At 38.2% G+C, this 16,809-nt stretch overlaps 2 protein-coding genes across 3 annotated transcripts; one reads left to right on the forward strand and one right to left on the reverse strand.

Moving 5' to 3' along the window:
- Nucleotides 1-6,009: 6,009 nt before the first annotated feature.
- On the forward strand, nt 6,010-10,247 carry LOC127648798 (uncharacterized). Of its 2 annotated transcripts, none has more exons than XM_052133561.1 (13): nt 6,010-6,085; nt 6,176-6,256; nt 6,504-6,713; nt 6,977-7,215; nt 7,304-7,413; nt 8,233-8,429; nt 8,503-8,700; nt 8,782-8,868; nt 9,063-9,313; nt 9,402-9,530; nt 9,613-9,753; nt 9,831-9,936; nt 10,013-10,247. In XM_052133561.1, exons 1-13 carry the CDS (start codon nt 6,022-6,024, stop codon nt 10,228-10,230), a joined length of 2,031 nt encoding a protein of 676 aa, XP_051989521.1. In that variant the 5' UTR covers nt 6,010-6,021; the 3' UTR covers nt 10,231-10,247. The 2 variants fall into 2 exon arrangements, with proteins under 2 accessions (XP_051989521.1, XP_051989522.1); XM_052133562.1 differs by having other exon boundaries at nt 10,074-10,200.
- A 666-nt stretch (nt 10,248-10,913) lies between these two features.
- Nucleotides 10,914-15,122, reverse strand: LOC127648807 (uncharacterized). The gene is made up of 6 exons (XM_052133573.1): nt 14,644-15,122; nt 14,405-14,538; nt 14,131-14,278; nt 13,085-13,333; nt 11,417-11,684; nt 10,914-11,132 (listed from the first exon to the last, which is right to left on the reverse strand). The coding sequence occupies exons 1-6, from the start codon at nt 14,856-14,858 to the stop codon at nt 10,932-10,934; spliced, it is 1,215 nt and encodes a 404-aa protein (XP_051989533.1). The 5' UTR covers nt 14,859-15,122; the 3' UTR covers nt 10,914-10,931.
- Nucleotides 15,123-16,809: the final 1,687 nt, after the last annotated feature.

Below are 16,809 nucleotides of genomic sequence, written 5' to 3' on the forward strand. Positions count from 1 at the left end.
ATCGTTTTATCGCCCAGCCCTAATTTAAACAGAGTAATTTTTATATGTTAGGTTTACTATTTTATTATTATATTTTATTGCGGCTATAATGAACAGGCTGTGATGTCAAGATTGCAATGATGGTGTGTGTGTGTGTGTGTATTTGTAACCTTAAGTAATCATGGTTTATTTATTCATTTATTTATTCATTTGTTCATTTATTTATTATTTAACATGCATGTGTGCATTATTAAAAGTACCATTGCAGCAACGAGAACGGGTCTGAGCCAAATTATGTTAAAGATGTGTTCTGGTGACTGGCGTGTTTTTAAACCAATCAGATAAGAGTAAATCGAGAGTTAGCGATTAGCTCATCTGATTGGCTACATGAAGAAGGTGGACCCGCCCTCCACTTCGCGCTCCCGTTGGAACGACGTCATTTCAACAACAAAAGGTAGTTTTATCAGAAAATTAATCAGAAAGAAAATCAATCGCAAAGATCGCAAAACAATAATTATAAAAGTGGTTGTTTGCTGCCATTTTTTTTTTTGTTTTCTTAAAAATGTAAAACACAAGCATCGATGTTTTATCACAGGTTTACAATAAAAATAAGAGTGTGATTTCAAAGCATTTTGAAATTTGATCATCGTTCTCGGAAGTTTTGATACGTTCGGACCGATCAGCCCATCCCTACTTTCTTTAGACATATGTTTCATGTGTTGGTTTTAATAAAGACTCGGAGTACTCATAAAACTCACAGAACGAAATATGCGTCACACTTTACTGCGTTCTCAACAACATAAGTCTACTTCATACGTTAAAACAACGAGAATACAGAAAATATGCTTAGAACTCCACCTAGTGGTTATATTATAGAATTAAAGGAGAAATTACATATGAGACAGCTTTATAACTTAAATGGCTTTAACTGAAATAGACAAGTTTAATATAACTATTCTGATAAGTGTATATTTCCAACATCATGTTTGTGTTATCCGTTTCTGTAAGTTTTTGTGACGTGTTTCAGAAAGATAATCGCTTAGACAGAGCGATAGTTTATTTTCATCTTAACCGGACATCACAGTTGATCACTGCAATAATTCATAATTCAATATATTGATACCCGATTTTTTTATCAACTGTTTGTTCAATTGAGACATAAGGGGGTGATTTCAAAGCATTTTGAAAGTGACACACTTCCGTCTGCCAGTTGGTGGCGCTATAACTTTGACTCACAGTAGTCACATCCATGCGTCCGGCCTCTTCCCTGAACACACTGCTGAAGTTTCATCGAGATCAGTTAATGTATGCAGAAGTTATAACACACTCCCTTCTTTTATGTTACTTTTGATGTGCTTTTGGAGCTTCAAAGTTAATTTGAAATGTGTTCCACATTCAAACCAAAATATCTGATTTTCTGTTGGTCTGTTTGTTCACTTGAGACATAAGAGGGTGATTTCAAAGCATTTTGAAAGTGACACACTTCCTTCTGCCAGTTGGTGGCGCTATAACTTTGACTCACAGTAGTCACATCCATGCGACCGGCCTCTTCCCGCAAACACACTGCTGAAGTTTCATCGAGATCAGTTAATGTATGCAGAAGTTATAACACACTCCCTTCTTTTATGTTACTTTTGATGTGCTTTTTGGAGCTTCAAAGTTAATTTGAAATGTGTTCCACATTCAAACCAAAATATCTGACTTTCTGTTGGTCTGAGCTAATGACTGTAAATTAGAAAGTTGTTCGGCCCGACGAGATCTAGAAGTGTTCCGAGTTTCATATTATTACATGCAAGCATGTTTGATATATGGACAAGTGTTTGAATCCCATTCCAGGTGTCGCTGTCGAGCCCCCTGCCACGCCCGGGTACCAGATTCAGCCCGGCCCTGATGGCCACGGGTTCTGACCTATGTGCAAAGTTTCAAGAGTTTTCGAGCATGTTAAGGGCCCCAAAAGTCCCAGAATTTAAAAATCTAAACCCAACAGAGAACCCTCCCTCCCCTCCTCACACACACACACACAAAAAAAATTTGGCAGGCCCATTCTGTCTGTCAGACAGAGAGACACTGAGAGAAAAAACACAGAAAGGGAGGAGGAGGGTCACTCAGAAAGAGAAAAATTTTAAGAAATCCACATTCAAACCACAATATCTGACTTTCTGTTGGTCGGAGCTAATGACTGTAAATTAGAAAGTTGTTCGGCTTGACGAGAACAATATACACGCCGAGTTTTGTAACTGTAGATAGAACTAACTAAGTTATAACACACTTCATGTGTCCTTTTTAGTCATAAATCAATTTCCTCGCCACGGCCAAACCGTTCGAGATATCAAAAATCCGTCCGAATGTAGCATCCTCAATGTCTTGACTTCATGCCGACCGAGTTTGGTGGCGATTGGATTCATTCTCTAGGAGGAAAATATATATTTCCAGAGCACGTGTTTCCAAACAACCCATAATAGACGACTTCCTGTTGGGCTGGCGTAAAACTTAGAGCACGAAAGTTGTTCGGCCCGATGAGATCTACAAGTGTACCGAGTTTCATATTATTACATGCAAGCATGTTTGATATACTGGACAAGTGTTCGAATCCCATTCCAGGGGCGCTGTCGAGCCCCCTGCCACGCCCGGGTACCATCTTCGGCCCGGCCCTGATGGCCGCGGGTTCCGACCCGTGTGCAAAGTTTCAAGAGTTTTCGAGCACGTTAAGGGCCCCAAAACCTTGAAAAACAAAAATAAAAGCATTCTCATTCAACAGCCAAATCACCCCCTCCCCCAGACACAGAGAGACGTAGGGTCAGTGAGAGAGGCAGAGAAAATTCTCCAAAACATCCACATTCAAACCAAAATATCTGACTTTCTGTTGGTCTGAGCTAATGACTGTAAATTAGAAAGTTGTCCGGCTCGATGAGAACAATAACAATCTTGAGTTTTGTGACTGTGGGTCAAAGTGTAAAGCAACCCCCCACTTTTGTCAAAAGGTGGCGCTACTGAGCCCCTGCACCACGCCCGTTTCTGAAACTTTGCACATGTCTACTGGCTAATAAATGTGATGTGTCTGTCGAGTTTCATGCAATTTCAAGTATGCTAAGAGTCTCAAAAGCATCAAAAAGAATATTCGAGTTTGAAGCGTTGTCGCGGCGACAGTATCGAAGATATCAATAATCCTTTCACATGTCTACATCTGCCGTGTGTTTACATTATACACCTAAAGTTTTAAGTAAATCGGGTAAAAATAAGTGGGTGATTTCAAAGCATTTTGAAAGTGACACACTTCCTTCTGCCAGTTGGTGGCGCTATAACTTTGACTGACAATAGTCACATCCATGCGATCGGCTTCTTCCAGCGATCACGCTGCTGCGGTTTCATGGAGATCAATTAATGTATGCAGAAGTTATAACACACTTCCTGTTTCTCTTTTCGCGCCATCATTTCGTTTCCTCGCCACGGCCAAACCGTTAGAGATATCAAAAATCTGCCGGCAATTTTTCATGCTCAATGTCTTGACATCATGCTGACCGAGTTTGGTGGCGATTGGTGGAATTCTCTGGGAGGAGTATTCCAAATTCCATTGCGTGCGTTTTCAAACAACCCTAAATAGACGGTTTCCTGTTGGCCTGGGGTAAAAAGTAAAAGTATGAAGGATATATGAAACGATGAGATCTATACGTGCATCGAGTTTCATATTATTACATGCAAGCGTGTTTGAGTTATAGACCAAGTTTTCAGACCCTGTTCCAGGGGGCGCTGTCGAGCCCCCCTGCCACGCCCGGGTACCAGCTTCAGCCCGGCCCTGACAGCCGCGGGTTCTGACCCGTGTGCAAAGTTTCAAGAGTTTTTGAGCACGTTAAGAGCCCCAAAAGTGCCCCAATAGTCGTAAAAAAAAATAATAATAATAATAATAATCCTAACGAAAACAATAGGGTCCTACGCACTTTGTGCTTGGGCCCTAATAATAATAATTCTAATGAAAACAATAGGGCCTTGCCTTTTCAAGGCTTGGGCCCTAATAATAATAATCCTAACGAAAACAATAGGGTCCTACGCACTTTGTGCTTGGGCCCTAATAATCCTAACGAAAACAATAGGGTCCTACGCACTTTGTGCTTGGGCCCTAATAATAATAATCCTAACGAAAACAATAGGGTCCTACGCACTTTGTGCTTGGGCCCTAATAATAATTCTAATGAAAACAATAGGGCCTTGCCTTTTCAAGGCTTGGGCCCTAATAATAATAATTCTAACGAAAACAATAGGGCCTTGCCTTTTCAAGGCTTGGGCCCTAAATATAGCTGCAAGCAGCGATGGCGGGCCCAAGCCGGTGGCACCGCCACCCCCGTGCCTTTAGGGTTGCTGTGCACGATGGGCAATAACATAACCTCGCTTTGACTGTCGAGAAGATGTGTGCTGTAGAGCTTGCATCAGTGTGGGCTCTGCAAAAGTGCGCATCGAGGGCACATATCGACCACAAAGTATGCAAGAATATGTAACGAGGCACACGTGCCAGGTCTTGTGTGTCACACTTGTATAAGGTTCAATACAATTCGATATGGGCCAACTGATCAGAAGATAAGGAGCGGCTACTGGAGAGAGGGAAACAACACAGCAGGTAGGTGAAAACCAAGAGCTTTTTTACTGGTTGGAATCTTGTATTAGATTGAAGAAATTCTTAATTGCAATTTGTCTGGAGCATGTAAATCTCAATACTGTAATTTGACAACATACAATGTATGATAATGCTTACAATCAAATCTCTTTTTTGAAATTCCAGGAAGTTGGACTCATCAACTCAAACAAATCAACTCAATTGACAACAGTTGTCATATACTTTGTATGAAAATGAAATAATAAAATGAAACTTGGAAAACTCAGACTCAGTTTGGTTATGACCCAATAACATTTTTAGAAACAATAAACAATGTTCTCAAAACAACATATAGCAACTTAATAACTCAAATCACTCTTTCAATTTAAAATGTAACAGTCTTTTCAGCCAAATGAATCAAATGTTCAAAATCCACTGAATTGATTCAGTTAGTATCAGTTCAGAGTCAAATGACTCGGATCAAAAGAGTTTTTGACTCTTTAGAATCGTTCAGTTCAGAATCGATGTCTCTCCGTTCAAAGCTCGAGGAAAAATATGCAAAAACAAAGTCTCGGTCCAATTTGTCCGAAAACGAAAAGGTTTCTCATACCAGTTTCGATGAGTTCAAGATCAAAGTTCAATCAAATGGTCTCCGTGGGTGGCTCGCCTTTTACATACGCTCATATGCGTTGCACGTATCCAGGATGTTGATCACAATTTCTCGGAAGAAACACACATACAACAACAAAAAAAACAGCCTTGCAAAAACAAAAGGCAGAACAATAATTAATCTTCCATTCAAACACTTTCATCAACAAATATCATGTATACACTTCAAACAACGTATTAACTCAATATCTTGACACTTACACACAACATTGTCACTTTTCATCGACTCGTTTGCATCTTCACATGTGATTAGCTTTAGCCCAACATGCAAATTAACACTAGCTCACACACTATGCACAAGCGGCCTATATGTATGGAGGACAAAACATGCAAAAATTATAAATAAATAAATACATAAATAAATGTAATAATAAGAAAATAAATAAAGGAATAAATGTCTTGATAAAACAAATATAAATAGTTTTAATTAAATTTATTCCTGAATTTATTATTGTATGACTTTTTTCCTTTATTATTTTCTATATTAACTTTATTTGTATTATTTTTAACTTTTATTTATTTATTCATTTATTTTGCATTGTTTATATTTTTTTATTTATGTGTTCATTTATTTTTATATTTATTTATTCCCACATATATTTTTTCCCATATTTATATATTCCCATATATATTTATTTATTTATACGTGTATTTATTTTTACTTTTCTGTGTGCAACATGGAAATGAGGGAGGCGGTCCTTGTTTAGCTCCAGTGCATCATTGGTTGAGAGCTCACGTTTAGAAGCGTCAGATCTAACTAAGCGATAGATCGGAGTTTTCCCAAAAAAATGGCGGCAAGTAGCAATACGCTGTTCAAATTGCTACGGGATGTGGCAGATCAACTGGAGAGTTGTAAGTTATTTTCACAGATTCACATTATGTCGAATTATTTTGTAGCGACCAAGATGTTCCAGATGACTAGTATGTTGTGCTTCCTTACAGCAGCAGCATCATCATCATCAAGTCCGGAACCATCAACGTCGTCAGATTCAAGATTGATGACACCCAGACACCCAGTGGACAGTAGGTTTCTAGTCTAATACCTGTTTATTTTGTTATCACGGCGAAAATCTTGACTGAAATTATCTCTGTGCGGTTCCCAACCGATGATTTCAAAGAAGGACAAATCATTCTAGGATCGTGTCAAATTCGTAACAATGAAATACAAATAACTCATTAATGAACGGGGTTTGCTCTAGTTGTAAAGGAGTTATATTATCATTCTCTGCACTTCAAAGATGATCATTGTTTGCTTTCTTACACTTTCTAGCCGAAGTTGCAAGACTATTTAGTCCTTACAACAGAGGAAGAGGATTGGCGAGACGGACGAGCTTGCCCGTGATGAGCCGTGCAGTATCCTGCAGCTTTACTCATATCTTCTGCTGTCTTGATGATAAAAATGCAGTTTTGGTACCCAGTCGCTGTGCAAAAGAGCGGTTGTTTTCTGCTGGATTAGGAGAGAAACGTGTGACGTTTCGAGGTATTTACTTCTTTGTTTAAAAGTGATTTTTTTCTTGAGCACATTTGTATGATTAATTATGTATTCTCTTTACTGTTAAAAATGATAAGGTCTGTCAGTAGTAATTTAACAATCTAAACATGAAATCCAAACACTGGGCTGCAGGTGTGGCTTTCAAAACACACACTGTCAGACTGAACACTGTCAGTACTGAAAAGTTACAGATGTGTAAGTGATAAATGTCAGAATTATCTTTACATGTTAACTTTTTTTTTTTCTTAAAGGATGCCATACAGATCCCCAAAAATTTAAAGATGTCATAATGGAAGCTTTTCCAAAACTCCGACAAGGTGGTGGGTTTGAGTTACTAAAAATATCTGGGAACACAAGAAGCCGCCATCTCAGCTTGATACCCTGCCCAAATGAGGGATACCATGTAAAGTATTTGAAAGATCCTCAAAATCAAATTGGTCATTCAACCATTTTCATTCGTCCACTTCAACGAAACTTAGAAGTTGAATCAGTAAGTTCCATACTTTCAAACAAGGAATTCATTAACATTCATATAAATTATGTATGAAATACTTCTAATTAATGATATTCACTTATAGACAAGCCATCCTAACAGAGATGAGTTGATAGGACCACCTCAGAAATGTGTTGTGTGTGGAGATGAATTCCCGTTTGCAGAGATCAAGTGTCATAGTGATGAGTGCATGAGGTATTTTATTTGTATAATGTGGAGTCTCTTATGGAAATGTATATTCTTGGTTGGGAATAATTAGGTTTAAACTTGTCATTAAAATAATCTTGTAAGGAGTTTATAGTGTGAGCCAATGAATCACACATTTGTGTGTGTGCACCTTCAATGTATATAGTGTGCGTGTGTGTGTGTGTGTGTGTGTGTATGTATGTATATATATATATATATATATTTATATACATACATATACATATACACTCACACGTGCGCAATCGATCAGCCAAAACATTAAAACCACCTGCCTAATATTGTGCAAGTCCCCCTTGTGCTGCCAAAACAGCATCAACCCGTATCTCAGAATAGCATTCTGATATGATATTTTTCTCACAACAATTGTATATGGCTGCATTTCCCAAAAGCATCGTAAAGTAAAGATAATCATAGAGACTATTGGTGCCAATTATTTCTATGATCTACAACCCCATTTCCCAAAAATTGGGATGCTGTATACAATTTTAATAAAAACAGAATGCAATGATTTGTAAATCATTTAAAACCTATTGAAACGTGTTGCTGGCATCTAATTCAAACAGCATATGTTTTTCAACAGACAATAAACAGTTTTATACTTTGTACTATTTACAACTAAATATAAATTATTTGCAAATCATTGCATTCTTTTATTATTTACATTATACACAGTGTCCCAATTCTTTTTGAAATGGGGTTGTAATTGGCTTACAATGCTTTTGAATCACAGAATTTTTCAGTTTGAACCAGTGTGTGTATATTATTTATATATATATATATATATATATATATAATTTTTTTTCTAAGGTCAGCAGAGGTCAGTGGTGAGGTAGTGAGTGAGAGAGCTACACAAAGTGCCACTTCAAGCAACACTGAAAGTAGAATTGTGAGGCAGGAGAGGAATGTTTCAAGTGCCAGTGTCAGAGACAGAGCAATGCAGGTTCAAGGAAACCATGTTTCACAGGTCATCACAATAGATTGTGAGGAGGGCACTGAACTTGATGGTTTGTATAGTTGACATTGACATTTATCTTTAGGTAGGAGTTCTGCAAACTGAATCTTTTTTACTTTGTTTAGATTGGAAATTTGAGCCAGATCCGACAGAGGCCTTAAAAAAGTACAGAGAAATCATCTTGAGGAAGCATGAAACTGGAAAGGAGCTCAGTTTGCAGATGGACATGAGAGAGTCTCCTGAAGATAGGGAGAGGGCAATCCTGACTTTTTATAAGACCGCAAATGTAGAATGGGCTTGCCCTTTAAAATGTACACTACATGGTAGGTAAAGTGAATCCCAAAATAATGTGATAGTTTTAGATTTGTGTTTGGATTAATGTGCATTATTCTTTTGCCTTTAAGGTGATCCCGCAATTGGAGATGGAGTGACTCGTCATGTTTTCGCAACAATTATGTCAAAACTTCAGCATGGTTTTGAACTACAACTTGGTTAGTGACCTGTACCTTACTTGTTCTTTCTCTATCTGTTGACAGAAGGTTTATTGCAATTTGTAGGCATTTACAATTGTCTTGGCACTGGCCTATCCTAGGTGTGGTTCATTAATAGGTGTTTCTGCATTTGTTTATTGTAATGAAGAATAATAATCCAGATTGTCAGATGTAGCATGACTTTATTGTTTTAGTACCAGGAGGAACTCTTCTTTTTGAGGGTGAAAAGGATCACTTGATTCCCTCAACATCTCAGTGTCTTCTGGATAGTGACTTCTTTGTGGTGGCAGGTCGTATGATTGGGCACTCTTTTCTGCATGGTGGTCCATGCCTAACAGGTTTAAGCCCAGCAATAGTGCATGTGCTTTTTGGTGGATCCCCTGAAACTGCCACAATAGATGTTCTGGACTGTGCTGACATTGATGTCCGTCAAGTAATAAAGATGGTTGGTTAATGTATACTCCAATTAATTTTCATGAAATTATTTTGCTAGTGAACAGAAATGTACTTATACTTAATTATTTTATGACCAGTTGGAAGGCACAGGTGAATTATCATTAGAAGAAAAGAGCGCTATTACAGACCTTGCGGTGTCTTGGGATTTGCCTGGAGTGACATCAGAAAACAGAAGATGGCTGCTTGAAAAACTACTCATACATGCTGTGAGTATGCACTACTGGTTGGAATACTCATAACATTTAGAAGATAGTTTTTTATGTTTACTTTTCAAATGGCTATATGAAGGTCCTTGAAAGAACCTGCAAGCAGGCAAAACAGCTACGCCGGGGTTTGAAGGAGACGTTGATCTGGCCTTTGCTGACTGAAAGGAAAGACACAATTCCTCTTCTCTTTCCTAGGACTAGTGATACACTGTACACCCCATTGGTAATATATGATACCATTTATATAATACTGTTGTGTTCTACAACTCTTCAATATTAATAATCTTGTCAATCTGTCAGATGATCTTGGAGAGGATACATTGGCCTACAGAAGATGAAGACAGTGAGGTCTCAATTGAAGAAACATGTAGGCTCACAGGATTCCTTCGCACATTCATTGAGAACTGTAAGTATATGAGAATCAACTGATTAACTTTATTGATGATGAAGATACTACTTGTGCCATTTTATTTTAAATGCAGCTTCTTATAACACCTTGCGGTTTCTGCTCAAATTCTGGACTGGATGGGATGTGCTGCCCAGGAGCCTAGATGTTGAGGTGGTGGAGGGAAACCTACCGAAGTCTTCCACATGCTATCAAACTCTCAAGCTTCCTAGTCATTATAAGGACTACATTGCCTTTGAGAGAGACTTTTTTGCTGCTATCTGGAGCACAGATTATGGATTTGGAATGGTCTGATTTCATACTAGGAATACAATTTTACAGTTTTTGTTACAAAGACATCAGATATCCAGTCTACAAATATCAAACACTTTTGACATGTTGCAGAGTTCATAACCTTTTTGTTGTCAACGATTCACTATAAATATGGTCTCCTAGACATTAAGCTGCTATCTGGAGTACAGAATATGGATATAAAATGGTTTGGATGACGTTCTTGAGTTACAAATAATATTCACTGGATGCCAGAGTTAATCCATATTAACTGGAGTTAATGTTAAAATGTCCCACTTTTTGTTTTTGTGACTAAGCACAGACGTCCAGTCCACCAATCTCATAAGCAATATTTGAATTGTATTATTCAGAACACAACCTTGTTGTTGTAAAAGTTATACCAAACTAACCTCTGGTTAAATAGTTATAATAAACATTTACTGACCTCAGTGCACTACAAAGATAGTGTGGCTGTTCAAAGCCAGCATTATAAAAATTAACAAGTTGAATAAACGTTTTAAGCTGAATGTGTACGGCTGTTTACTGATTATAGGTTTTGGGTTGTTTTATACCATATAGCATGAATGAATTTGTAATTACATCAATTATGCCAGTGTTTAAACAAATTTTATCAAATACAGACAGGCACATCGAAATCATTTAATATAACAAAACACAACCTCTAAAATCTTAAACAAAATTCTCTCATCTCTTGTATATTTGTGCTAATCTATCATTTCTGATAATAAAGCTACAGTCTCTCTGTAGACCTCTAACACATCAGCCAGAGGGACATCTGGGTCTGGGAACCTCTCAGCATCCTGCTGTGTGAGTTGATGTGGCATTTGTACTTCAGGGATCACTACACCGGGTTCGTGATGACCACATGGCTCTGTCCAGTCAATGCCATATTGCATGGCATCTACCTGTAATAGACAACTGAACTGATAATTAAACGTTTTAATTTAACAAATTATCCAAACAAACATGTCTGTCTGTCCTACTACCAGAGCTCTTTAGGAAAAAAATATTTAAAGCAAGCCATAAAGTACTTAAAGATTACTGTATTACAATAACAAGCTAAATGTGATTAAAACGAGGCTCACCTACAAAGAACTAGATAAGCATAAAATGTTCAATGCATAAACATTTGTAATTACATGTTAATTCATATGTCAGTATATTTCCTAATCAGCTCTGATATAAATACCTGGTTAGGGTCTTGCAATGCCTCAGGCTGATGACTTTCCCAGAGCTGTATTGGTGACCGGTTTCCTTCGGTCCACAACTTGTGGTGGTTCCAGCCATCCTGAAAGAACTGAAGGTGTTTCTCTACATGTGGCATGAAGCACCGGTGCAGTGCATAGAGATGCATTTCATCATCTGGATTCAGAAGCCCTTCATTCTCAAGGTTGGTGAAGATTGTATAGAAGAGATCAAGCACTCCAGCATAAACATCTCTCCACAACCTTTCGATCCTAACACAGTAAAAGAGCCAAAATATGAAAATATTTAACCTGGAAACAAGGACCTTGACTAAATTTAGAAAGTTGTGCCTGAAATTGACTTACATAACCTTAAATGTACCTTGAAAAAAATCATCTATTTTACAGACATTTGGGTATTTAATAACTAAGGGGACAAATACTTTTCACACATTTGAAGATCTGAAACTTTTGTGAGAGATCTACAGTACAGAAAAATAGAAGACATCAGGAAGGGGCAAATACTTTTTCCACAGTATTGTATGTATACACACACATACATACATAGTGCTTGCAAAACTATTTATAAATTTGATTGAAAACGCAGTCCTATGAGTACATTTTTAAAGCCAAAATTAAAAGATATCAGAGTAGATATTTGTAATGACTTTCCAAAAAAGCCAGAGGTGGCTTGGAAACAGGAGTGAGCACGTATTAATGTGTGCAAAAAGTGTCCATGCATTCAGTGTCTTTAAAACAATGTCTGTCTTTATTGTGTTCCAAGTGAAAATTCATACCCCTTAATATTTATTCAGGTCGAATTTTGCTGTAATAACAGTTTTAAATGTTTTATAAACAGGCTGAGTGTAAATTTTGTCCATTCCTTGGCATATTTGCTCCAGGTGATTCAGGTTGGTTGGGTGGAGTGACATTTTTAAATAAATTCTCAAAAGGATTGAGATTAGGACTTTGGGCCACTGTAGGGTAGTCACCTTTTTGTTCTCGAGTAATTCCTATGTTGCTTTTGCTTTGTGCTTGGGATCAGTGTCCTGCTAAAAAAAAAAAAGTTTCAGCTTTTTAGCAGAAAATTCAGTATTGCCCTGTATTTTGCTCCATCAAAGATCCCAAGCACAAGGCAAAAGCAACACATGAATTCTATCGAGAATCTGTGGCACTATTTGGAAATTGCAGTCCACAATCACCACCCAGCCATCCACGGTTGCTCTACCCCCAGTCCAGGTGGCGGGGGACAGCCCTCAGTTACCTCCGTTTCCGAGTCTGTCAATCCATGCATATTTTCATGTGTTTCACTGGGCGCATCACATTGGATACATGGCACGTGTGGAGGCTCATGCCATTTCCTACAATTCTGCATATGGCTCACCACGCACCCTGCTGTGGACGAGAACCGTCATCGCAACCACGAAGATGGTAACCCCTGTTACTCTTCCCTCCCTAGCATCTGAGCCAATTTGGTTGCTTAGGAAGCCTGAGTGGAGTCACTCATTACACCAGGATTCGATGGTAGCCAACCGTCTTTGCAGGCTGAGCTACCCAGGCCCACCCTTTAATTTTGGCTTTAAAAAAGTACTTGTAGAACATATGAGTTTGCAATAAAAATCCAGATTTTTTTTTCTCCAAAGTGTCTGAACACTATGCAAGGCACTGTATACCTTTGATTATGGACACTCCTCCCTGTAATGTGCGAGTTTCTGTTCTCTCCTCTGGTGGACACCATGAAGCGAGCAACATCTATATTCTCCCCACCTTTATCTGACCTTACACGTGATGGCACATCAAACAGGCTGACACCTTCTAAAAAGCTTGTCAGGACTGTAGCAGCTTTATTATTGGTGGCAGCTTTTAAGTAGACGATTAGACGGCTAAAGCCATCAATGCCACCGTGAACGACAATACGCCACCTGGAACAGATATAGGAAAATTAGTTTCAGACTAAAATCAGCAACAATATTAACAACTAGCCTTTTCAGTGATGAGATAAAAACAGATCCTACTATCTAAAGTAAATTAAAAGAGCCATAAAAGTATATCACATACTTACCATAACATAATTCTTGATGCATTGAACAACAAAGTTAGGAAAATCTGCTCATTTCCCACCAAATATGTTTATGAAATTTCTCAGTTATCCAGGTCATGGTAGAATAAATCTGCAAAGACATTCTAGTCAAATGGATGAACTGATGGTGGAGCTTCCCCAGCATTACATCTTAACACACACAATGACATCACAAGACATTACCCAATGACTTAATAATCATCCAGTAATAGTCATATAACAACTCATAATGGTAAGAGTCATTGCAGATTTAGATTCACAAGGAAGATGCTTGAAAGACAACATTAAACTTCACATGTTCTAAGACAGTGAAGTGATGATTTTGCCCAGAGGATAGGTGTGATTGTCAGCTTCTTACAACACAGTCCTTTCAACCTAACCCCAACAAATTCACAATTGTAGTCTACATGTGTGTGATGAAATTTAATGCTGAGGCTGAAATGAAAAGCTCCACTATCAACTGAGGAAGCCAGAGTGACAAAACATCTTGAGCTGCAATTACTCCCACCAATTACACATCTTTATGCTTTCAGTTTTTTTGGTCAACTGAACAGACCTTTCCTCTTCAGTCTGACATAGGAAAACACATCCAGCTGACCACGATTAAAGCTTCAATAATTTATATTACTGTCAGCATACCTTATTAGCTTATGGTTACCATCGATGTGCCATAAACTGTTGGGTGCAGGGACAGTGTATTTTCTACGCCTCCGAGGGTTCAGCTGAAGACTGCGCATTAAGACACCCTGAGGATCCACGCATCGCATGGATTCTTGAACACGTCGCCCTACAAAAATTCACCAATATATGCAGATTAAACATTCCTATCTTTGAGTTAATTTCTATATTATATCCTTTGTATTTACCTTGTATTCAAGGATGCAAATATGTCAAGGTACAAAATGTGCCTTACTCTGTACATGAATGCCCTGTGCAGTGAGATGTCCAACCATCATTTTATACCCAGAATTGGGATGACGTTTTAGTATATCTTCTACCACAGCATCCAGTTCAACGTCTTCCAAAGTTGAGAACAGGTCGCTTACTCTGAGAATAAATCACAAACTCATGATCAACCACACAACACAAGAGATCAACACTAGTATATTTGAAAGTTTAAAAGGCTACATAAAGATAATAGGAGCGGCTTACCTTAAACCATGCTGCGTCATTCTGTTACGAATAGTTCTTTCACACACACCAAACAACTTTGCGATGTTTCCAGCAGTTTGACCCATTGAGAGATAAGTTTCAATAGTACATATCGGAAGCAACGAAGATGGACGTCCCACCTTAGCACCCTCTGACTCGCACATATTTTGAATATGCAGGTAAACATTTAGCAGAGAGTCTAAGGGCCCTTTCATAGTCAACGCATCGGTACGCGTACGCGTCTGAAACGCTACGCTTCGCTACGCTTCGGCCGCCATTATGCGTCGATGCGTAGCCAAATGTGTCGTCCTAGTTTTTGATACGCGACGCACCGATGCGCGCAATACTACGCGGTGTCGGTGGGGGCGACATTGCAAGTATTGTACATTAATTCAAGTATATTATGTTTACAGAAGAAGATTTGATTACAATGGCGGGCGAAGAGGAAAAATTATGCGAGCTTATACGCATACATCCACATTTATACGACAGTTCGTCGCAATTACACTCCAATAAAATAGCGTTGGAAAATGCCTGGAGGGAGGTTGCAACCGCAATGGGACAGACCGTAGAGAATGTGAAAACGGACTGGAAAAATCACAGTGAAAAGGTTACTAGGGCGCACAAAAAGTCAGTTGCCTGTCTTCAGTTGCCATTTTGGTCTGAATATGACGTGACCCGACTCTACTAATATCACCAGACTCTACTACCCCCTGTTGCGGGAGCGGTGTATTGCATTTCACGCATCGCCCGTGACACGTGCGTCTGCTTGCGGACTATGAAAGGGAGCACGTCGCTCGCGTCACTCGCGTTGCTTGCTCGCGTAGCTCGCGTTGACTATGTAAGGGCCCTAACAATCCTGGATGTGTTTCGACATTCATACCGGCATACAGCTCTACTAAAGCATCAATTAGCACCTCTACTCTAAATAAAACATAGTCACTTGATGCGTGGTTATCGACTTCATTCGCTAAGTTGCGCAACTCTCTAGCTATAATTGAAGCGTCAGCCATAGTTTACACGAGATATGGTGATGACCTGACGTCACATCAAAACAAGTCAAGAGTAATCGAGCACACGCTTCAATCTACGATTAACCAATGGTAAGCTGGACCAGCCCATATAATTATCATACAAGAGACAGAAATGTAAGAATAAATACAAAAATAAATACATGTGGGAATATTTATATATGGAAATAAATACATGTGGGAATAAATAAATATAAAAATAAATGAAGGCATAAATAAATAAAAAACAAAACAAATGAAAGAATAAAAAATGTTTTAAAGAATACAAATAAAAAGAGAAAATAATAAATAAAAAAAGAAAATAATAAATAAAGGAAAAAAGTCATAAAAAATAAATTCAGGAATAACTTTCATTAAAAACAAATTATATTTGTTTTATCAAGACATTTATCCTTTTATTTATTTTCTTATTATTACATTTATTTATTTATGTATTTATTTATTATTTTTGCATGTTTTGTCCTCCATATATATGAACTCTAATGTCACACTACTGATTTGCCGCTGCGTCTGCAACAGTTTCTTGTAAAATGTCAAGTCAATAAACAAAAAAAACAACTCACCAAGGCAAGAATTTCACATCTTATTTTGCAAGAAGATAATTTGCGGTGCTTTTTGGCGCTCCGTGTATCTACATCGGTTTTTATTCTCGACTTCGGCGTCAGCTCTTCAAAGTTATCACTTTCACTCAAATGTAATCTTTTGATTGCATTCAAGTTTCTTTTCCTCAATATCTACTTTTTAATGAGGAGTATCTGCTTCGTCAGACTCGCTCGCTCTCTCCCAATGTTTTTTGACAACAGCAGTGTGGCCCGCGCAGTCTCAGTGCGCTGCTACCATTGGCTCATTGGAGTGTCAGTCAATGCAGCACAATCCATAATTGGATGAAACACTTTCTCTTCTAAAGCACTCGTTGTTCTCTCTTATTCGCTTTTTCTTAATTTTCCCATCTTTTACACATCTCTCAACTCTTCTACTGGTAGCCTGGATCATCTGGGTTACAAATATCTCAGCTCTGTTGGTCCTTTCAATGTAAGTAAATGAGAAGTGGTGTGAAACAGATCAATAATTAAGTCATTTTTTTACTATAAATCTCTACTTTCACTTTCACAAGCTCTTCTCTCTTAAGAGTTCC

The sequence above is a fragment of the Xyrauchen texanus genome, chromosome 9, assembly GCF_025860055.1.
Source record: "Xyrauchen texanus isolate HMW12.3.18 chromosome 9, RBS_HiC_50CHRs, whole genome shotgun sequence".
Classification (NCBI taxonomy): Eukaryota; Metazoa; Chordata; class Actinopteri; order Cypriniformes; family Catostomidae; genus Xyrauchen; species Xyrauchen texanus.